Raw genomic sequence first — 23,852 nt, 5'->3', positions numbered from 1 at the left:
TAAAAAGATAATATTTATTATTCAATAGGCAATCCATACAGTTAATAGTCTAAAAATTCAAAAGGCATGAAATAGCGTGTAGTAAAAAGAAACCCTATCCTGTATCCAATCGGTTCTCCTCCTTGGAAGCCAGCGCTGGTGCAAGGTTTTGTGTCCTTGTCCAGAGAGCACTAGCACGCAAAAAGTCAAAGCAGGCCAGTGTAGTTTCCCACCCAGCCCTCAATGGCAACATATTGTATACACTCCTGCATTTCGTTTTTCACTTGATGTTTATCAGCTACCCTTCTGCATCTGATCTTCCTCACTCTTTTTCACAGCTGTTTGTTTACTGTTCTATTCTATGGGTGTTCCGTAATGTATTTAAACAGTTTGAAATACATTTGTTCCAAACATTTCTATTCTCTGTCAATGGCTTGTTTCCTCTCAGGTTGCTTCTGTGATTCTACCGTGGGCACTGCTGAATAAGTAACATGGATTTTAATTAACTGTGTCATGGAAGGCTCTTGAAAAATGTTTATTTCTGAAAATCTTTAAAACTTAAAAAAAATTATCTAAAGAAATATGAGTTTATAGTTTTAAGAAATCTGGACTTACGGGAGTTGTGTGATACGAAGACTGTTATTTCCTCTCGTTCTCGTCATGGATCACACCTGCTTCAACATTTAAAATTCCTTTGTTCCTTGATTTTCCTATGAGGGTTAATATAGGATACTGAATTGGGAATTTCCTTCTAACTGATATTAACTTTAATTTTCTTAACCTACAAAATGTTAAATATTGCTTTATATACCTTTAATTGAATACCAGTTCAACAGGCTCATATATGACTAAGGACTCAAATCAAGGAAACTGTAATGCAGTTGACCTTAACTCTTGGGAGAGCTAGGAAGTTGTGGGTCTGATCACAGTGATTCTTCTCCTTCTGTTGAGTGGTATGAGAGATAGAGATCTTGAGAAATTACAAATTTTTAAAATTGAAGTATAATTGATTTACAGTTTTAGTTTCTGATATACAGCAAAGTGATTCATATATATATATATATAAAATATTCTTTTCCATTATAGTTTATTACAGGATACTGAACATAGCTCCCTGTGCTATACGGTAGAACCTTGTTGTTTATCCTTGTTGTATATGGTAGTTTGTATTTGCTAATCCCAAACTCCTGATTTATCACTCTCTCCCCCTTTCCTCTTTGGTAACCATGTTTGTTTTCTATGCATGTGAGTCTGTTTTTGCTTTGTAAATGTTCTTTTGTATCATTTTTTTAGATTTCATATACAAATGATGTGTGTGTTAAGTCGCTCAGTTGTGTCTGACTCTGCAATCCCATGGACTGGAGCCTACCAGGCTCCTCTGTCCATGGGATTCTCTAGGTAAGTATCCTGGAGTAGGATGCCATTTCCTTCTCCAGAGGATCTTCCCAACCCAGGGGTTGAACCCATGTCTCCTGCATTGCAGGCAGGCTCTTTACCATCAGAGCCACCAGGGAAGCCCAGTAAAAATGAGATGATATTTGTCTTCTCTGTCTTACTTTGCTTAATATGATAATCTCTACCTCCATCCATATTGCTACAAATGATGTTACTTCCTTGTTTTTGATGGCTGAGTAGTATTCCATTGCATGTATATATCACATCTTCTTTACCCATTCATCTGTCAGTGGACATTTAGGTTGCTTCCATGTCTAAATAGTGCTGCTGTGAACATTAGGGTGCATGTATCTTTTCAAATTAAGAGCTTTCTCCAGCTATATGTCCAGGAGTGGGTCAGCTGGATCATATGGCAACTCTTATTTTTAGTTTTTTAAGGAAGCTCCATGCTGTTTTTCGTAATGGCTGCACCAATCTACATTCCCACCAACAATGTAGGAGGGTTCCCTTTTTCCCACACCCTCCCCAGGATTTGTTACTTATAGACTTTTTTGTGGGGCCATACCATGCAACTTGAGGGATCTTAGTTCCCCGACCAGGGACTGAAACTGGGCCCTTGGCAGTGAGAGCACAGAGTCCTAACTATTGGACCACCAGGGAGCTCCCTATTTGTAAATTTAAAAAGTATTTTATTGACTTGGCTGTGCTGGGTCTTAGTTGTGGCATCTTTATTTGAGCAACTAAAGTGCACCGTTTAGGTGCACTCTTAGTTTCAGCATGTGAAATCTAGTTCCCTAACCAGAGGTCGAACATGGGCCCCTGCATCGGGAGCAAGGATTCTTGGTCACTGGACCACCAGGGAAGTCCCTGTAAACTTTTTTAAAAAGTAGATGTATTTATTTTTCGGCAATAGTGGGTTTTCGTTGTTGCATGGAAGATTTCTGTAGTTGTGGTGAGTGGGCTACTCTTTCTAGTGGTGGCTTCTCTTGTTGGGGAGCATGGGCTGTAGGCACACGGGCTCAGTAGCTGCGGCACAGGGGTTTAGTTGCTCTGTAGCATATGGAATCTTTCTGGATCAGGGATTGAACTGGTGTCCCTTGAACTGCAAGGTGGATTCTCAACCACTGGACCACCAGGAAAGCCCCCTGTAAACTTTTAATGATGACCATTCTGACCAGTGTGAGGTGGTACCTCATTGTAATTTTGATTTGTATTAGGAGATGATAAATGAAGGATCCTGGGTTATGCCACACATCCACTGAGATTGGTCATGCTTGAGGAAGGCATAAGCACCTGGGCAAAATTTCCTTTCCACTTCCTGTTCGCTCCCACAGCCCCCGGAGGCCCAGGCCCAGGCCCTGGCCCAGTGGGGATCTGAACTCCTCACCTCATCTTGCCAAGGCTGGCATCTGTGCAACTATTGTTTGGTTCTGCTGTCAGACTTACTTCAGTTTCAGCTTTTTCATCTGTCCATTTTACTCCTAATTTATGAGCTTCTAGCACATATGTGAAGTTAAATTTCTCTTTCCGCCTTTTTTTTTTTTTAATGGGGAAGCTCTTCTAGTGGAAAGCCTATTATCTATTGTGAAGGAGAGCTGGTGTTGACTTGAGGCAACAGAGTTGGTGGTCCAGTGGCCATTGTCTTGTGTTAGAAGCAAGTGGTCTTGCTAAGCTCCATGTGTTTGGAAACTTCTCTGACTGGAGCTTGTGTTGTTAGAGGAGGAACTCAAGTTGTACTCCTTTTTCAGGTCAATCTGCCGAACCTGGGAAGATCCCCAGGGGCTATGGACTTCTTCCTGCTTTTCTCTCCATGGTAGGTTTTAAATGTAGGGGATTTTTCTCACTCATCTTTCCATTTGAAAGATGCCATAAGAAAGGGGAAAACAGCTGCCACGAGAAAGGGCAAAAAGCAATTGTATAGAGTATATAATTCTTTAAAAGTAGTGACATAGGTTCTCAAAAGATAACACTTAAATATGGGCCTAAAAGTCATCGTTCTCCTCACATAGTATGTGTATGTATATATAAGTGTATATGTGCATGTGTGTGTGTATACACACATACACACATTTTTAAAAACTAAAGTAAAAATCCCCCAAATTAAATAAGACCAATATTTATTCCATTCACATCCAAACTTTTGTTTGTATTTAACAGCTGAACACAACCCACCATCTGTTCAAAATAATGTAACTGAATGCTATTTCAGAAAAGTTGTCTTTTGTGTTTTTCACATTTTTAACAGGACCCCAAACCTAGGACAAGATAGATAAATTATATCCTGTGGTTTTAGTCATTGTAATGATTGCCTCAAATGAAAAATATTTACCTGAAGGTTAGGCATTCTTAAATAGTAATAATTATAGAAACAGAAACAAGAAGGGTATATTTGACCTTGTACTTTCTTCCAGAAGAGCTGAAGATGCTTAAGAAACATTTTTTCCCTAGAACTTATCATGTTCTTCTTGAAAAAGAACTCATATTTATATATATTCTATCTCAGTGGTAACTTTATTTTTATGTACATATCTATGTATGTATTTGGGCTTCCCAGGTGGCGCTAGTGGTAAGAACCTGCCTGCCAGTGCAGGGGACATAAGAGATGCAGGTTCAATCCCTGGGTCGGGAAGATCCTCTGGAGGAGGGCATGGCAACCCACTCCAGTATTCTTGCCGAGAATCCTCATGGACAGTGGAGCTTGGTGGGCTACAGTTCACAGGGTTGCAAAGAGTCGGACATGACTGAAGCGACTTAGCAGGCACAAACCCATGCATGCACATGTATGTATTTAAAGAAATTCCCAGAACATTCCACAAGATTTATGGTTGCCTTCATCTTCGTTTTGTATATTCCATCATTTGTTGCCAAATGACTCTGTCTTCTGACAGAGATCAGAAAAATCACAAATTCTGATGTCAACATGAATTATCTTAGATCCTAATGCTGATGGCATTAGGCCCTCCATTTTGTTCAAAATTTCTTTGAACACCACTTATTGACATAAGGCTATCTCAGACTAACTAATGGTAGCATTACTGAACTGGCAAATCTAGAAATCTGCTTTCTTATTCCCACAATCCCACAGTCCCATTTGATATTTCTATTTTGCCCACCCTCTTACCTTACTTGCCATATGGTCCTTAAATTTTGTGTACGTGTGTATATCTTTCACACATAAATTGGTGCTTGGAAATGTGTGTTTCTCACAGCTGTAAAGTCAGAACAGTATCTTAGAATGACATCTGACCCTAGAAAAAAATCAACCTTTTCAGTATAGCTATAAGTTTGGATAATTAAAAGTCTTAAGTAGTAGTTTAAATTTTGTTGGAGATGACTTACGGGACAATATTTTTATGTCTTGCTTTTGCATTTGGGATGACAAGATAGGTTTCATAATATCATAAATTTCTAACTCAGGAAACACAGCCTTCATGTGCATTATAAGTTTTGCCAAGATTTTTTTCTAAAAAGTCACAAAAGGGTAAAATAAATTTTACAAAAAACAAACAAAAACCTTTATTTTGGTATAATAGATTTAGATTTACAGAAAAATTGTGAAACCAGAATAGAGTTCTTACATACTACCATTATCAACATTTTATATCAGTATTGTGCATTTGTAATGATTAATGGACCAACCAGATTTCCTTGGTTTTTACCTAATATTCTCTTTTCTGCTCTAGGATACCACATTCCATTTATTTGTCATGACTCGTTTCCTCTTGGCTGTGACAATTTCTAAGACTTGCCTTATTTTTGATGATCTCGACACTTTTGAAGAGGACTGGTCAGGTAGTTTCATAAACCATCCTTCAGTTTGGATTTGTCTCATGTTTTTCTCATTATTAGACTGGGATTATGGCTTTTGGGGAGCATGGCCGCAGAGGTAAAGTACCATTTTCATCATGTGTATCAAGGGTACCTACTATCCATGTGACTTACAGCTGATGATGTTGAACAGGTGTTGATCACCTGGCTGAAATAGTGTTTGTCAGCCTTCTCCATGGAAAGGTACTCTTTTTTTCTCCTCTTTACATACAGTTTTCTTTGGAAGGAAGTCACCACATGCAGTCCTCTTGGGAGTATGTATGTGCGGTGGGGAGAGTAGTTGTGCTCCATGTCCTCGAAGGTGAAGTATAACAAATTGTTTGGAATTATGTGGGAGACTTGTAAATGGACTTTTAAAAATATTAAAATTAATTATCTTAAATTGAATGAAATGATTTTGTACATTCAGGTACAAACACCTCTTAGGTTTTTTTCTTTAAAAAAAGATTCATTATCTATGTAATATATGTTCACTGCAGAAAACTTAGAAAATATAGAAAAGGGTAAGGCAACAGCAGAAAGAACTTTCCATAATTCCACCTCTCATCAGCATCCATTTCTACAATTTGAACATATTTCCTTCTAGTCTTCTCTATATAACTTTTTAAACAATATTTTAACTTGTTTCATATGAAATAAAAATATATTTTATCTTTCAATATGACAAAGATGGTGGATTCACAGGAAAACAGATCAGATCTTGGTATTTCTTACAGGATTTCAGAATATAAACTGCCAACCTGACAGAAATAGAGGAAAACAATAGAAACAACAACAACAACAAAAAAAGGGAAAGACTAGAGATTTCAAGAAAATTTGAGCAGATACCAAGAAATACCAAGGGAACATTTCATGCAAAGATGGGCACAATAAAGGACAGAAATGGTAAGGACCTAACAGAAGCAGAAGATATTAAGAAGACGTGGCAAGAATACACAGAAAGATCTTAATGACCTAGATAACCACAATGCTGTGATCACTCACCTAGAGTCACACATCCTGAAGTCTGAAGTAAAGTGGGCCTTAGGAAGCATCACTACGAACAAAACTAGTGGAGGTGATGGAGTTGCTGTGAAAGTGCTGCACTCAATATGCCAGCAAATGTGGAAAACTCAGCAGTGGCCACAGGACTGGAAAAGGTCAGTTTTCATTCTGATCCCAAAGAAAGGCAATGTTCAAACTACCACATAATTGCACTCATCCCACACACTAGCAAAGTAATGCTGAAAATTCTTCAAGCGAGGCTTCAACAATATGTGAACTGAGCACAGATGTTCAAGCTAGATTTAGAAAAGGCAGAGGAACCAGAGATCAGACTGCCAACATCTGTTGGATCATCAAAAAAGCAAGAGAGTTCCAGAAAAACATCCACTTCTGCTTTATTGACTATGCCAAAGCCTTTGACTGTGTGGATCACAACAAACTGGAAAATTCTTCAAGAGATGGGAATACCAGACCACTTTACCTGCCTCCTGAGAAATCTGAATGCAGGACAAGAAGCAACAGTTAAAACTGAACGTGGAACAACAGACTGATTCAAAATTGGGAAAGGAGTATGTCAAGGCTGTATACTGTCACTCTGCTTATTTAACTTATATGCAGAGTACATCAGGCAAAATGGTGGGTTGGATGAAGCACAAGCTGAAATCAAGACTGCCAGGAGAAATATCAATAACCTCAATAGGCAGATGACACCACCCTTATGGCAGAAAGCAAAGAGGAACTGAAGAGCCTCTTGATGAAAGTGAAAGAGGAGACTGAAAAAGCTGGCTTAAAACTCAACATTCAAAAAATGAAGATCGTGGCATCTGGTCCCATCACTTCATGGCAAATAGATGGGGAAACAGAGGAAGCAGTGACAGACTTTATTTTCTTGGGCTCCAAAATCACTGCTGATGGTTACGGCAGCCATGAAATTAAAAGATGCTTGCTCCTTGGAAGAAAAGCTATGACAAACCTAAACAGCATATTAAAAAGCAGAAACATTACTTTGCCGACAAAGGTCCGTCTAGTCAAAGGTACAGTTTTTCTAGTAGTCATGTATGGATGTAAGAGTTGGACCATAAAGAAGGTTTAGTGCTGAAGAATTGATGCTTTCAAACTGTGGTGCTGGAGAAGACTCTTGAGAGTCCCTTGGACTGCAAGGAGACCAAGTCAGTCAATCCTAAAGGAAATCAGTCCTGAATATTCACTGGAGGGACTGATTCTGAAGCTGAAGCTCCAAAACTTTGGCCACCTGATGTGAAGAACTGACTGACTGGAAAAGACCCTAATGCTGGGAAAGATTGAAGGCAGGAGAAGGGGACAACAGAGGATGAGAGGTTGGATGGCATCAACGACTCGATGGACATGAGTTTGAGCAGGGTCCAGGAGCTGGTGATGGACAGGGAAGCCTGGCGTGCTGCAGCCCATGGGGTCACAAACAGTCGGACATGACTGAGCGACTGAAGGGGATTGAACCTGACGTATAATTTCTGAAAACAAAACTTTAGACTCTATCTTTCTATTTATGTGATGCTCAAATGTTTATATATTTATCATTAGTCCTCATTTCTTCCTTCTTATACTCTAATTTGTTCTTTATTTTACTATTACATGAGACACATTTTAAATGAAATAAAATTTGAAGAAACTTAGGTGGCTAGTTAAAACTCTGGCAATGATCTAGGCTTCTCCAACTGTCTTGTTGCATGGTGTGTTTGGATGCATAACAACTAATTTTCTTTTTGGGAGACTTTATGGATTTTGTAAAGGTGATCCATGCTGCTTTAAAAAAAAAAAAATCAAGCAACAGGGAAAAGTACAAAGTAAAATTCCATTACTAGAAATAACCATTATTAGCATTATTCTACAAAGTCTTCTTTTGAATATATATAAATAGGGACACATTTACAAAAAAAGGCTCATATAATACATACTACACACACACTGTTATTTAATTTAACAAAAGAAGTAGAAGCTGAAGTAAAATGATGAAATTACTAAACTTTTGTTATATCTTCTCTTGCAAGACAGTAGTTCCTACAAATCCTTTTGAAGCTTTGCAAAAAGACTATGAAAAGCATAAGAGGCTGTGGATTCTACATATTGACCCTTAGAAAGTATTAATAGTTGAGACAAGGACAAGATCTACTTTAGTTGTTTAGAAGCAGCTTTTATTTAGATACCAGACCTGTCTGAAGGTCAGAGGAAATGTATATTATTAGGTGTGGCTATATTAATTGAAAGGGATCCTAGAAGACTCTGAATTCAATGCCTTATTCCTATTCCATTTTCTGTTGTATAAGGTGAAGGCTTAGGACTTTCCTTGTAGCTCAGTTGGTAAAGAATCCGCCTGCAATGCGGGAGACCGAGGTTCGATTCCTGGGCTGGGAAGATCCCCTGGAGAAGGAAATGGCAATCCACCACAGTTTCCCTGCCTGGGAAATCCCATGGACAGGGGAATCTGGTGGGGTACAGTCCATGGGGTCGCAAGAGTCGGACACAATTTAGTGACTAAACCACCACCATGGTGAAGGCACAGTTCAGAGTAGGAGCTTTGGGGTTAGAATGTCTAGATTTGATACCTGTTCTGTCATTTAGGAACGGTGTGACCATATGCTTCAGTTTCATCTTCTGCAAAAAAAAAAAATAGGTTAATCGTATCTTCCTTATGTGGTTATTGATAAGAATAAGTGAGACAATACATGGAAAGCTCTTATAATAGTGCTTGATACACAGTCAGTGCTCAATAAATATATGCTATTATTATTAAGATGTCATTCACAAAATAATCTCATTCTTTCTCATTCATCTCAGAATAATTCCCCTGCTAAATCTGCTTACTTTTAAAGTTAAAGGCTGGGGCCCTGAGGGCTTAAGAGGCATGCGGGCACTGGCATATTGGATGTGGGAGGAGTCTCCTTCCTAAGATTGTCATCTATGTTTACGAGAATGTACAGAACACACAGTTCAAGCTTTTTCACAATCCTAAACATATAAAATACCTGTAACAATAATTACTACTAAGCAAGTCAGTTACATGGACATACACAAAGAACTTTACATCTGAACTTAAAAATCCTCTCTAAAGGTAAAGTAATATTGAACCCAGGTCTACCTGCATTGCAGGCAAACGCTTTAGCCTTTGAGCCACTAGGGAAGCTAAACTAATATTAGTATTTCTGAATTCTCAGTGAAATTCATAGTCTCATACATTTTACAGCATAGGAAATATAGGCAATATTCTATAATAAAATGGAATATAATCTATAAAAATATTGAGTCTCTGTGCTATACACCTAGAACTGATATTGCAAATCACCTATCTTCTATTTAAAAAGTAGAAAAAAGAAATTGAGTCTTATGTTTTAAAATATTATGCGTGCTTGCTTTGGCAGCACATATACTAAAATTGGAATGATACAGAGAAGATTAGCATGGCCCCTGTGCAGGGATGACACACAAATTTGTGAAGCGTTCCAGATTTTTTATAAAAGGGTGAGATTTCTTTTTGATTTAACATCTTTTTAGTCATTAACTGCGATAGGCATGGTATAATGCTTACTCAATAATAAAACTTTTCTCTTTTTTGAGTAAAAAAAAATAAAAATAGAATATTATGAATTTCATGTTTTTGGCATTCTAAGTTAAAAGTAGTCCAATGCTTACAGTTTACTTATTATTCAAATTCTAAATTTAAAATGCCTTATTAAAAATAAGGTAGGGACTTCCCTGGTGGTCCAGTGGCTAAGACTCTGCACTCCCAATGCAGGGGGCCTGCGTTCGATCCCTGGACAAGGAGCTAGATCCCACATGCAGCAACTAAGACCAAGTGCAGCCAAATTAAAATAAAGAAAAGATTTTTTTTTAAAAAATGTAAATTTCAACCCCGCCCCCCCCATATTATTTCACTGTTTCCTGGATTTAAACTTCAAGGGAGTTGATGATTTTCTAAAGATGTCTTGAAGTCCAGTGTACTCTTTTTATTTTCTTTTTTTCCTAGCTATTAACGTGTTTATTTTCTTTGATAATAAAATACCATTCAGTGTTCCATGAAGATATGCATTTACTTTTGTTACAAATCATTTTTTTCAGTCCCAGCTGATTTTTTATCTTTTTTTGGCTGTACCATGCAGTGTGTAGAATCTTAGTTCCTCAACCAGGGATTGAACCCAGGGCCTGGGCAGTGAAAGCATGGAGTCCTAACCACTGGACGACCAGGAAATTCCCATCCAGCTGATTTTTTAAAATAATCTGTCTCCAAAAAGAATTTTAAAAGTGTTTGTTGTGATGTAGTTTTTTTCAAGTTTGGTTTAAATCCCACATTGGATTTTTTTGCTTTATGAGGGAGGGAGGGTTGATGAAAAATTCTAGGTGCTTCTCTGAGTTGAAACTAAACTGTAGGGTTTTTTTTTTTAATAGCTTAGGAATTTAGGGATACACCAAATCACCACCAAATAACAGAATATATGCCAATTTTCCATTTTGGCTTTGCCTTTCTGCATAGTGAGTACTTTGGCTTATTTTGTAAATCATAAATTTTAGCTCACTTGATCTCTAGTTTGGGTGCAAAAGAAGGTGATATTTTTAAGTGATGGTTTAATTTCTCCAGTAATGAGGGCAACATGGGATAAAGAATAAGTTGCATTTGTGTGATTGTGGATTTTAATACTTGATTTAATTAAACAATTTTCTGTGCCTTCAAGTCCTCTACTGAAAACAAGGTACAGTGTGGATGAATCACTTAGTTTTACTCTGTGTAAAGAAATGGTTAAAAAAAAATAAACAGTAAGAAATTACAAACATGTTTAACACAATCAGAAGACAAAATGTAGGAACCATATGCTATATTCATCTGTTTTCCTTCCAGAGTGGCTCACAGTATACAACTGTAGCAAAATCAATAAATGTTGAGTTGATATTACCTCAATATTCAGCATTCCTACCTCAACACCCTTCTAACAGTATGAAATAAGTAAATATCTTTATAATGATTTCTAAGAGATGGTCTAAATTCTTCAGTTGTACTGAAATGTCATGTCAAATATTGCTTTTAATAAGTAAACCACTGGCTGGAGTTTGGAAATCTTTTTTCTACACAAAGCCTTTGTTGTACCTCCCCCAAACACACACCTTTTGTAGGGTATTTTTTTGTAACAGGATTTGACCTGTAACTATTATTGAGAATTTTCTTAGAGGAGTTCAAAGCATTTTACAGGGATCATCTCATTTATCCCTCGAAAGTAAGGCAGAGGCATTATCTCCACTACAGACTGAGAACACTAAAAGGCCAAGATAGGTGGGGTTTTTTGTTGTTGTTTTGCTAAGATCAAAAAGCAGTTCTAGGGCAAAGCCAGATACCAGTCTGACCTTGTTACATGATGCTTCTGTGGTGACATAATGCAATGTCCTTCCTCTCTTAGGTCTTGCCTTATGCTACCTATTGAATCATTTCCAGAGTTGATATTTCATTCATTCTTTCTTCTGAAAATGGATCTTAAGATGTAAAAACAAAATAAACCCCTAAAATTTTTACTATTAGGGTTTGAGGCACAGGATACTTAGGGATAGGTATCTTCCTCCCCCACCTGCAAATCTTATTGCCTTCCCCAGTGCTGTTCAATAGAAAAAATGTGGGCTGCAAATTCAAGTCACATGTATAACTCTAACCTTTCTAGTAGTTACAAAAGTATATTTAGGCCAATGTATCAAAAATCTTATCACTTCAACATGTATTATAAATCTATTAACACGATAGTTCACATTCTTTATCTTGCATAAGTCTTCAAAATCCACCTCAATTTGGACTAGTCACATTTTCAATGCCTCTAAGCCATATGTGACTAGAGGAAACAGTATGGGACAGCATGGGACTTCAGTAGACTTTTCTTAGCTCTCTCTTCAAAATGGTACCCTTGTGAATGGGATGGGGGAGCCTGGTGGGCTGCCGTCTATGGGGTCGCACAGAGTCAGACAAGACTGAAGCGACTTGGCAGCAGCAGTAGCAGTGTGAATGGAATGAATGGTGTGGGGAAGGGCTCCTGGATGACCTTGGAGAATCCACTGGCACTTGGGTGGTGACTAATAGCTTTACCACTTGCTTATCCATGACCAGGGAGTGGATGCAGGACCTAGAGGACTACAGTCTTCCAAAATGTCAAAAATACCAGCTCATTGCTAGAACTGAGGTATATACCTAATGTGAGAACCCGGCCTAAGGAACCTGCCAACTTCTAGGGGTGCAGTTCATGAGGCCCTGGTATATGGCCTGTGGAAAGCAGGCATCAGATGAGGTAGAAGAGGGGTATGAGAGGGGGAGGGCCACCCAAGTGGGTGCTTCTTGAGGGCAGGGCCTCAAACTAGCTGCTGCTCGAAGGCAGAAGCTTCTCGGGTGGTCTTAACCAGGCGCTTGGTGGGCCTCACGTGCTAGATGAACTCACGCTGTGTTTCCGGCACACGCTCGGGGCGGCCCGGGGCATGGGAGGGGGCCGTTCTACGACCCCGCCCGCACTACGAAGCCGCTCCACGGCCTCGGGTGTGAGGGGCGGGCCCAGGCTTCGGCCCGCGCCGCCCCATGTGACCCGGTCCGGCATGGTGTCGCCTCCTCCCAGGGCGGCGGCTGTGGCGGCGGCTCGGGCTTGGCTCCGCGTCGGGCCGGCCCCGCGGCCGCTCATGGGTAGCCAGGGCGGCGTGGGGGCCCCCGGGAACGGTGGGCCCGGCGAGGGCGAGAGCGGGGAGACGAGGAAACTGCAGGAGGAAGGGAGAGCCGCGAGAGGAAAGCGGAGGAAGGGGAAGGGGAAAGCGGGAGCAGGGCAAGGCGGAAAAGGAAACGGAGCGGAAGGAAAGCCGGAGCGGCCACAGGCGAAGGAGGAAACGGGGCTGGGGGCTGAGGCGGGACCGAGTGCAGGCCTAGGAAAGGCAGGAGAGAGAGGCGGAAGCGTGGAGGAAGGGGCGAGAAGGCTCGTCAGGGGAGATGAGGGGAGCGCAGGGGCGCGAAAGGAGGCCAAAGGGAGAAGTGAGGGGAAGAAGGAGGAATGGAGGGTCAGGACTGGGAGGCGGGAGGGCGCCAGGCCGGCAAGAGCACAGGGACGAGGGAGTCAGGCTTGGGGCCGCCTCGCGGGGACACGGGCGGCCATGGCGACAGCGGCTGAGGAGGAGGCGGCGGCGGCGGCGGCCCGGGAGCCAGCCTGCCGCCCAGCCGCGGGGCCCGCACTCCTGTGCCTGCCGGAGGAGCTGCTGCTGCTCATCTTTTCCTACCTGGACATGCAGGCCCTCGGCCGCCTGGCTCAGGTGTGCCGCTGGCTGCGGCGCTTCACCAGCTGCGACCTGCTCTGGCGCCGGATAGCCCGGGCCTCGCTCAACTCCGGCTTCACGCGGCTCGGCACCGACCTGTAAGCGCCCGCCCGCTCCCCGCCCCAGGCCGGCCCGCGTCCCGGGAAAGGGCGGGGCGCCGCGGCCTGGTCGGCCCGGGGCCGTGTCGTACCCTGAATTCCGAGGTCCAAACCCGTCCCCTTCCCGAGCACCCAGTTCCTCTCGGAGGCCTCCATCTGAGGAAACCTCCCAAGAGCATCTCCCTTAGTCAGCACCCTCTCTGTGGGCAGCTCCTCACAATTAGCCATCTTAAGCACTCTCTTCAGCTGTTAAATGTGCCTTTTCGCAGACGTTGACCGCCTGGGTTCCTCAGCGCCAGAGGAGCCCGGCTGGTCTGTGGCTTTAGAGGCCTCCTCTCATACAGGTGTAGGACTCATGTCCCCTGTGTGGTCTATCAGGACGTTTTTGTGGACATTCATCCTCTCACTCCGTTAGGCTTCTGGGCTCTGATAAAATCAAATATGGAGAAAAGGGCTCACACTCCAAAAAAAAAAAGGCCCTTGGTCCAAGTGTCAGCGATAATTTATGACTTGATGGAGGCAGAATGACACACAATAAGGGTACTTGCTTATGGCAGGGAGTTGGATGAGGTACAGACTGTACGTGAAGGCATGGTATTGTAATTTGGCCTGTTCTAAGTAGGATCTGAAGCCTGTGAATGCAGAACTTAATCATGTAAGCTGTTACATAGGAAGGGGAGAAAATGTGTGGAAATGGAGTAAAAACTTTCTGATTGCACCCAACTCCATCCAATTTGGATTAAAAAATTTTTTAAGATAGTTTTAATACAATATAGCAACATTAAGAAAAGTTGGTGTAAAACATAAAAAGTTATAATATCACCTCTAGGCATCTGTTCAGTTTTAAAAATTGCTTTTCATTTGCACACTTCTTCCCCCACTTAGTTGCTATCCTACTGATCTAGCAGAATAGGTACATAATGTTTGTGGGCTGTACTATGAGATTAAAAACTTTCCTCTAATATTAGACTTTCATGCTGTATCCAGCTTTTTGCTGTCATAGATAACAAGGAAATGAATAATTCAATGCATTTTTGGTAACAGCTTTATTGAGATATGTCAGATACTGTATAATACATGTCTTTTTGAATTGGTTCCTTAGAATAAATTCTCAAGATTGGCATTATTGAGTCAAAGGTTATGGTTTGTAAAAAGGCATTGTACCAAGTTACAGTGGCACTAGTGGCGATTTCATATAAGAATTTAAAAAATCTTTGCTATTTTAGTGGACATATAATGATATCTCAAAGTTTTGTTATTTTGCCTTCCTTTAGCAGGATAAGTATTTTCCCCTGTGTTTGTTTCACCTATGAGATTGTCTTTTCCTAGTCTTAGCCCATTTATTATTGGGGTATTGACACTACTCTTAGATTACAATCCTTGTGGGTCATAGATATTAGGATCTAATCTGTCATCTTTGATGCAAATATTTCCCCCAGTTTGTTCTTTTTATTTCACTGTTTTTAGCCTATAGAAGTTTTAGATTTAAATATATCAGAATATGCTAGTTTTTGTGATTTTTTTAAATCTTTCCTTCCCCTTCCAAAACTGAGAAATTTATGATTTCTCCCACAGACATAATAAATCTTCTCTTTGACATTCTGCTGGTTTTCCTATAATTTGATTTTTTTTGATTGTCAACACTTTCATCAATATCACTTTTCTTTCGGTGTAAGGGCCCTGAATTCAACCTTCTTTTTTTCTAAACAGTTACCTAGTTACCACTAAACTTTTTGTTAAGTAATTCGTGTCTTTCCCTTTAGAAAGACAAAATAATTTGTTTTAGAAAGCTTGCTTTGACAGATATTGACTTTATATATCTATGTGTGTATATAGTCACATATACATACATATATGTATGTATATATATTGGGTCTATATCTGAACTTTATTTTGTTCCACTGATGTATTTTTCCATTTCCATTCTATTTTAAATATTGTTGCCTTTTGATAGTGTAATATCTGTTAGGGTTAAATTTTCCTTGTTGGATTTGTGATTTGTGTGTGTGTGAGAGTGTGACATCTCCATTCTCATTCAGCCCCCTAGCTAAATAAAAATTCTGTGCCTTTTCAAAAGTTTCTGTGCATTTCACTGTAAAGTAACTACATATCTGTTACTATTCCTAAATATGCTTTTTTTTTTTTGGTGTGATGCAATCTCTTTTTCAGTATGTTTTCCAGTTGGGTATTATTAATGATGCCCAGGATTGCTAAAATTTTTTGGAAATTTTGAACCTTATTGTTTTAACTTTTATATTTCTAGTATGATTTTTTTGTTGATAATAATGATTTTCTGGGATTTAGGGGGCATATAAGTCTTGTTACCTTCATTTTGTTAGAAGAATTTTAAGAAATATACATATATTTGTTTATTTTGGCTGTGCTGGGTCTCTCTTGCTGCATGGGCTTGTCTTGTTGCAGAGTACAGGCTCTAGGGCTTTTGTAATTGTTGCACATGTCCTCCAGAGCAGAGGCTCAACGGGCCTCGTTGCCCTGCCAGGTTTGAGATCTTCCCAGACTAGGGACTGAACCAGTGTCCCTTGCATTGCAAGGTGGATTCTTAACCACTGGGCCACCAGGGAAGCCCATCTTCATTTCTTATAATGAAAAACTCTTTCAGAGAACATATCAGTTGACCTTGAAGAGCAGTTGTCTGAAATACCTAAACCCAGTCCAGCCATGGCAAAATTTGGCTTTCTTGCTCTCCTTATAGATGAGATCGAGCACTTTCAAGGTAGTATGGCCATAGACTGCCCTCCTTATAGACACTGAATGAACAAATGAAAGAATTTATGTTTATTTTTCTTTCCTTTTCAAGTGCTCTGGGAGATAATGTGAATGAGTGTGCATTCTGTAAGTGATAATAACAAAATGAAAATGAGTTTACAGTATAAAGTGCGTTGAGACTGCCAGGTGATTTGGCTTTGTTATTTTTTTAGCCACATGTTTTGATTTCTTGCCTGTATCCTAGGATGTGGTATCGCCAGCCTTCTAGGAAGTTGTTTTACCATAACACTTGATAAAGAGCAGGGTCATGTTCATGTTTTCTGAGTTGAGGGAGAATGTTATGCGTGTTACAGCAGGTGGAGAGAATGTTTACCAGTGTGGTCTGTTTTTGGACAGCTGCAGAGACACGATAACCCACCAAGAGGGGCTGTTATCATCCCTGGAGGGAGATGGCATGTACCCCAGTCATCTTAGGGCATTAGGGAGCCTGGGCCCAAAGTTCAGTGAAAATATGGATGTTTGGATTGTGGCGGGGCTGTAGTTCATATTTTGGGCTAATTAACTGCACACTGGACAGTAGGACAAGTTTTATATAAGCACAAAACTTCATTTTATGAGAAGCCACACAACTTCACTGCCCCAGAGTTTTATCATCTATAAAGAATGAGAGTAACATAGCCAGTAAAACAAGGCTTAACCATTGTGATGTGTTAGTGATAGCACAGTGTTCAGCACATAGTAGGCACTCATTGAATTGTTGTAAAATGGAACTTTCAAGTTGCGTGGTTTCTCCTCTAGTCAGTCTGTATATAGCAAAAGTGGAGATGGTCTGACAGAGAGAGGCTGCCTAAAGACAGAAGGTGGGGGAAAACACATACATGGCTGAATTTCTCTCACCTGTCCTGAATGTTTTTGGAAACAGGACAGCAGAAGCTGTAGGCTTTAGGGTCTGCTCTCCCTGCCGAAGAGCCTCCTGAATTCTCAGAAACACAAACTGCTAAGGTTTACTGACCTTCCGGCCCAGGGCAAGTCCCATTCAGTTTGGCTCTTCCTAACTGATCATAGCTTTGTTGAGTAAGATGAACTGCTTTGGTTCCTTGTGATTTGTTAATGGTCTTATACTTGTGCTTGAAGGCATTTTGGCCACTTTGAAACCACAAACAAATAATTTGCTTCCCTTTAGGCCTCTTGCCCTACCAGTGAACACTGGTAGGTTTCCTGAGCTTTTCTTTTTTTCAAGTGGACACAAAGACAGTTTGAGTCCGTCATCTGGTTTAAAATCAGTTTTGTTTGAAAGTTCTATGAATCCTGGGGGAATAGAAATATCTTTAATATAAAAATCAAGGAAATGTTTCATATAGCAATCTTGCAAGTTTTCCCTAAAGAGTAGAGGCAAAACTAAGCTAGTTCAGTCTTCAAGAACAAAACAATGAAATTTAACTCTGTCAGTTTATAATATAGGCTAAATGCAAGAAGTTAGACAGTATGACAGGTGGAAGAGCAAAGGTGCTAATTGTAAATTTGGACACTGTAAGTTAACAAAAGCAAGGAATGGAAAGAAAAAAGTATACCCATGTATGTAAATCTATTAAAAAATACTTTTGCAGTCTTATCTTAAATACTTTTACCTCTCTTGATCATCTCCCTCCTAAAGTAAGTCCTGTATGTTTTCAAACTTGAGTTTTATTTCAAATATCCTTTGAGCATTACCTGGGTTCTCTCTTGCGTTTGCCTGTCATAGATTTGCCTAGAATTAACAATAGGTGTTTAGGGAGTCAGGCTCTGAGGTGTTTGCCCTGGCATGTACATTCATTCCTTAGCCAGGGTCTTGTAGGCTTGGAGCTCTTTGAGGCTGAGGGACTGGGGTATCTATTTCAGTGATGATTAACGTCCAAAGTGGTGAGATGGACACAGATAAGCAGAGTGTGTTTGTTTGTTTTAAAATGATTGCACCTAAGAGCATTTTTTTGACCCAGAAAGCATAAAGTTTCCTAACTCTGAACAGAAAAGACATTGCTCACTGGTTACTTTTAAGGCTTTAACAGTGATTTTCAAAAAACAGCAACATAAAGTAACTTTGGCTCTCTCCTTCATCTTTCTACGGTACCTAGAAAGCAATCACTTTCTTGTTCTCCAGTTCATTGAAAGGTTTCATATATGGCTGTATTTATTTTCAACTTTTTGGAAAGGCCTTGTTTTGAATGGTTTTGTGAGTTAATAAAAGTGAGTTCAGTTTACATATTTGAAATAAATAAAACAATACACCTGTGGAAACAGGAAATGGTCTAGTGCAGTCAGTACCTCCAAATGCAAACTCGAAGACTTTCCTTCAAGACTGTGAGAATATGGAAGCTGCTTATTTCCTTTCTAGTCTGTAAAACTCAAACAGTAGGGGATGACTCTTCTAACTTTGAAGGCAGAATCATGGAGAAACCCAAAGTCCTCATAATCTGCAAGATAAATAGTTCATGTTGGAATGAAATCTCTGCAAGTATTTCAATACTGTTTCTTACTTTCAGTTTTCTATGTCTAGCCCCTTCATCTTAGGTAAAGATTGTGCTTGAGCTGCTTGAAATCAAACTGGCAGTGAGGTTACTGATGAAGCATACACATTAAAAAAAATTATTTTTAAGTGTTTGACATAGAAAAGGATTATCTTTGTGTGGCAGCTTAACTTTAACTCTCGAGTAACCCTGGCATTGAATTAGTTTCTGGTCCTAACTCAGAACCATGGAACAGGGAGAATTTCAGGTAGACTCTGCTTGAGGCCAGGCTCCAATAACTTTTGAATATTTAAGATGAGATTGTTTGGAAAAACAAGGAGAAAGTTGAGTTTTGAATTTCCAGTGAAAATTGACATGCCCCCACACTCTGATCTACAGAAACAGATTTTTGATAAACTCCAGAATGTATCTCAGGTGTGTTGGCCATCAGATGAAGTTGAAAATCCAAAGATTTGGTTTATTCTTGAGAAAAGACCTTTTTATTTAGCAGTCTTGCTCAGATTTGAACAAGTATTAGAATTTAAGGTATAATCAGTAGAAGCAAGATGTTTGTTCTAATTAAGAATGTGTTTATGAATTTTGAATCATGTAAAGGTTTCACCTGTATCTAAAACTGAGTATGAGACTGTCTGGAGAAAGAATTTATCTCTTGTTAGAGGTTTGACTCCCTTGTCTCAACTTGAAGTCAGTTTTTCATTATATCCAAATTGTCCACATTGCCCTCCCTGAAAGTCTGGGCCACCCAATGGGCCCCTGTGTCTGCCCCTCTTTAGCCCACAATTAATTGCCAGTACATTCTTTCTTCTTCTCCTTCTTTTTTGGTATTTGACATGAGCTCAAATTGCTGAGAAAGGTGACAACTGTGAAATGAAGACAGGGCATGGAGACACCTTAAAAAATACATGCAAAGGCCACTAAATGACAAGAGCAGACTGCCAGGCTCTTTCAAAACATCACCACGTCTGTTGACTTTCCATTCCTTGTTCGCAGCACAAAATTGGAGGTCAAAGAATCATAGGAGTTAGAGATGGAAAAGACATTTGGGGTCAGCCAGTTCATGCCTCCACCTTCTCCTGCCCCTGATTCCAAATCATTCCTTGCATTATATTTTCTCCCCCAGCTCTTGTACAGTTTTCACGGTCTTCACTCAGCCCCGGCTGTCACCTTTGGGGAATGATGCTGGAGGCTCTGTCCAGTTTCTCCTCAGCAAAGAGAGATATTGCCTGTGCCCCCAGTTGACATTCATGAACTTCTTTGTTGGTGGTCTCAGCTGAGAGGCTGAAGGCTAACTGGAAGTTTCTCTGCTGCCTGGCAGTGGGGCTTTTCTAGACAGAACTGAGGTGTATTTAGTGTAGATGATGTTGGGGAAGGGGAAAAGGGCTGGGGTACAGTGCAACCTTACCATTGCTGACTTTGTTCCTTGGTGTTTTTGTAGGAAGGTTCTTGACCTGAAAGGAGATGTGTGTGTGTGTGTGCGTGCGCACGTGTGCATGCACACCCGAGGAATGTAGTATTTTGGAGGTGGACAGAGACAAGGATATATTACTTTGAGTGGGAGTTTGATAAGAACCCTAACTTGGATATTGGCAGGTTAAACTAGCCAAAAATGCTAGTGGAGAAGTAGATGATTATTTTAAGAAGTGCATGTTAAGGAAGAATTAGGTATTAGAAGTGCCAGCTTAGAGTTAAGATGAGGAGGACAGTTGGGCTGAAGGCCAGTATTTGGGGCCAGGGAACACTTGCTTTTGGGATCTCCCCTTTAAGAAAGTAGAAAAAGGGCTGTCTTGTGTTCACTGACTGCATGGTTTGGCAGGGGGAATGGTCATTTTTAGAGGCAGCTTTGGAAGGTTACCCCCAGCTCCCCCTCTTGTTCCAGCAGCTGTTGGGAGCAGTCCGAAGGGGGTATTATATTTCTTCTGGTAACTCTGCCAAGAATGAGAGGAAATCCACAATCTGTGGGCTTTTTGCAGGGATGGGGATGGGGTGGCAGGTGATGGGACAGGGAAATTAAATTGTTTTATAGTAAATATGTTGAGATACTTTTCCTGGAAAGCTGTTGCACTGAAAGGAAAGCTATTTCCCCTGCTCACTAGCTCTGTAATGGGTTCTTTCTCTGTAGAGAAAGGGAAATAATCTTCTGCTGGTGCTGCCTTTTCTTTCTTCCCTGTAGATCCAGGGAATCTCCCCTGACCTCCTGTGTTTCTTTGAATTTCGTTTAGAAAGTCCACGTTGAAAAGGTGAGTCAAGATTCAGATACAAGTGGTGTGTGTGACTAAGGGGCCTCCCTCCAGAAGTGAGTTACTAAAGGAGAGCCTCTCTTCATCCCTTATCTTGGCTGCGGTTTGACTTTATCATAATGGCCTAGAAACTGGTGATGTAAAAACGTTCTGAGTGGCGTCTGGTTCATGTTTTCTCCATCTCTTCATCCAGGCTGCAAGGGCACCAGTGATTTTGAAGCCTGGCCACTTGGACTGAGAACCTGTTTTGGTGATTAATATGCAACACAATCACAAGATTAAAAATGAGAAAAAAAAACCAACCCTGGGAAGCAGAGCAGTATAATTATTCCTCACATTTCAGATGGGGAGCCCAGGGAAAAGTCATTGTGATGATATGAGAACCAAGTTCACTTCTGAGTCTGGCCTGATTCATGACTCAGAAGATGGCCTGTTCACAAAAAATAGTGGCATCTTTCTTGCCATTGTTTATTGTTAGAAAGTGCTAGATCAGCCTTTCTGAAAGCTGTATTGTGGGATTCTTGAAAAACTGATTCTGTGATTAAATGAGTATGAGAAATGCTGTGCTCCATATCCCCTCTCTTGAGAGCTCACAGTGCCCATTGGTAAGTTAAAGGAAGTCCTGTACCAGAGAGATCTATTTACTTTTGTTTCAGCATTGTCCAAAATGTTTTGGACATCAAATTCTTTTTTCTCCCGCTTAATATCTCCTAATGTCTTGCATAATACAAACACTGATCAAGTGCCCTGCAAATTTAGAAGTTGACCAATAGCAGGAGGAAATGAGTGTGAACACGGTCTTAAATCCTAAACCCACATAAAAAATCAGGGTTATGCCCGTTGCTTTGGACAACTTTGGCATGTGGGTGCCACGTTAAGATACTTCATCTGCTCGTATTCCTTTCCTTGAGCTTCTCTAGCATAAGAATTTGGTGGCCTTGGTTGAATTTCTGAAGGTGTGATATTTTGTACATTTTTAGGAAAGGCCTTTGGAGCTTGAAGGTAGTGTGCCTAGGCTCTTGAAAATCTGTAAGTCTTGTTGAAAGTGTGGCTTGCCAAAGGGAGAACTGTACTTTTGAGAACTTGCTTAAGCAGTTCCTAGACAGTATCTATCAAAATACCTATTATACTAGGAACAAGGTTCTTACCTTTTGTGTCTAAAACATATTTTTGTGTGATAGAACTTTTGATAGTACATTAAAGGATTAAAAGATGAATGTCTTCTTTTAAAAAAGCTGGCTTCAGAAAGTTGAAAAACCTGTCCATTTACTTGCTTTGGTATGTTAATGTCTGAGTAGAACTGTTTACTGCCCTGACCTTGTACTCTTATATCTTTAGAGGTTAAGTTCATGTATGTTGCTCTGCACATGCAGTCTTTGTTTTTTTTGTAGCAAATTATGTCGTAAGCCATATTGTGGCTCAGCAATTTGTCTGACAGATATTTTCATAAAAATGTGGATCTTTGGTTGAGTGAAAATAAGGTCTATAAATCATTAAAAAATTTATAGCAGACTTATTTAAGGTTCCTGGTATATCACTGCTCTGAAGCATACTGGTTGAGATCCATTTTTAGAAATACTGAGAGTTTTAAAACTCAATTTTGTGGAAATTATGACTGTATTGGACAACCGAGGCATACAGCTATGCAAAGCTAACAGTGCCAAAGTTTACTGTAGGTTCAGTCTAAGGGTTCACATGAGAGAGAGAAGAATGTTGGAGGAGTCAGGGAAGTAGCAGCTTGAAGCTGGATTTTGAAGAATGGATGGATTTGACTAGGTCCCAAAGTGGGAAGTAAGCGTTTGTTGGGGACAAAGGTAGGCTGATCTGGCAACATAGGAGAAGATATGGGGATAGGAATGTAAAAGAGATATGGCTTGGTGGGAGTTCAGTTGCGGAGTGTGAAGCCCTGGGAGGTGAGGTTGAACGAGTATGGGGAGCTGACTTTTGGAGGCCTTTCAAGGGATATTTGGGTCTGCTCCATGCTCTCCTTGTGCTCTCTGTCCTGTCGCCATGCTGGGCATGTTCTCTGTAATCTCACTTCACCTTGGGTGTTGAGGCTGTTCCCTATTCCTGGTCTGAAGGATAAGAGTTTAACACAATATATGGTTTTTCATTGATTTAATTTGAACCTTAATTATAGACCTCTGCTCCTGAGGCCATTGGAGGATTTAGTCTAACATAGGTATGAATGAAGAGTTCGAAGCTTCTTGTCTTGGACTGTTTAAATATTTGTGTATACATTAAAGCTAAAGTCTTAGTCTTGGTAGCAGCACTGGTAGGCACAGGCTGTGTGGGGGAAATCTGCTTACCAGTGAGCAAAAAGAGCAAAGAAATTGAGAAAATGTTGAATTAAAACTCCAAGCCCTAGGCGTCATTTTTCATAGTCCCGTCCCCGCTCCTTAGCCCAGTGCCCCTTGAGATGGCCTTGTTCTGTGCTCGTGGACAGATACCCTCCTCTCCTGAATTCCCAAAGCAGCAAGATGTTATATTTATGGAAATCATGTCAGTCAGCAGGTAGGTAGCATGCACGGTATCAAGGGGAATCAAACTTCATGATGAGCCAGAGAGGAAAATTGATTTGTGATCCAGGAGGTTTCTGATCTCAGAGACTGTGTGGATATGACTTCTCTAGTATACTCATACCTGCCCCCTTCATCCCTCAGCCATTTTTCTTCAAATTCAGTTTATTTACTTGCTTTTGGTTTGGAGTGCGAATGAGGAGAGGTGAAATGAAAGGGAACTCTAGATAACTGCCTAGATTAATTTCTGTCCCTCTGGACTCTCTGTTGCCAAGATTCTAAGGGGCCTGA

At 40.4% G+C, this 23,852-nt stretch overlaps 1 protein-coding gene, 1 long non-coding RNA gene and 1 other non-coding gene across 7 annotated transcripts in view; 2 read left to right on the top strand and 1 right to left on the bottom strand.

Annotated features, from left to right (window-relative positions):
* Window positions 1-4,865: 4,865 nt before the first annotated feature.
* LOC105604257 (uncharacterized) lies at window positions 4,866-13,580 on the bottom strand. Its single transcript, XR_003586581.3, has 3 exons — window positions 13,441-13,580; window positions 8,769-8,817; window positions 4,866-8,583 (listed from the first exon to the last, which is right to left on the bottom strand). It is a non-coding gene; the product is annotated as an uncharacterized LOC105604257 (long non-coding RNA).
* Window positions 9,566-9,672, top strand: LOC114110344 (U6 spliceosomal RNA). Its single transcript, XR_003586626.1, has one exon. It is a non-coding gene; the product is annotated as a U6 spliceosomal RNA (small nuclear RNA).
* The window catches only part of FBXW4 (F-box and WD repeat domain containing 4), an 87,168-nt gene continuing 76,085 nt past the window's right edge, over window positions 12,770-23,852 (top strand). For all 5 annotated transcript variants that reach the window (XM_042238730.1, XM_042238728.1, XM_042238729.1 and 2 more), the window contains exon 1: window positions 12,770-13,574. In XM_042238730.1, coding sequence (XP_042094664.1) covers window positions 12,775-13,574 — 800 coding nt within the window. In that variant the 5' untranslated portion in view covers window positions 12,770-12,774. The remainder of the gene's footprint in view (window positions 13,575-23,852) is intronic.

Source organism: Ovis aries, chromosome 22, assembly GCF_016772045.2.
Source record: "Ovis aries strain OAR_USU_Benz2616 breed Rambouillet chromosome 22, ARS-UI_Ramb_v3.0, whole genome shotgun sequence".
NCBI lineage: Eukaryota > Metazoa > Chordata > Mammalia > Artiodactyla > Bovidae > Ovis > Ovis aries.
The sequence above is the reverse complement of the archived record's forward strand: the minus strand, read 5'-3'. Positions and strand labels throughout refer to the sequence as shown.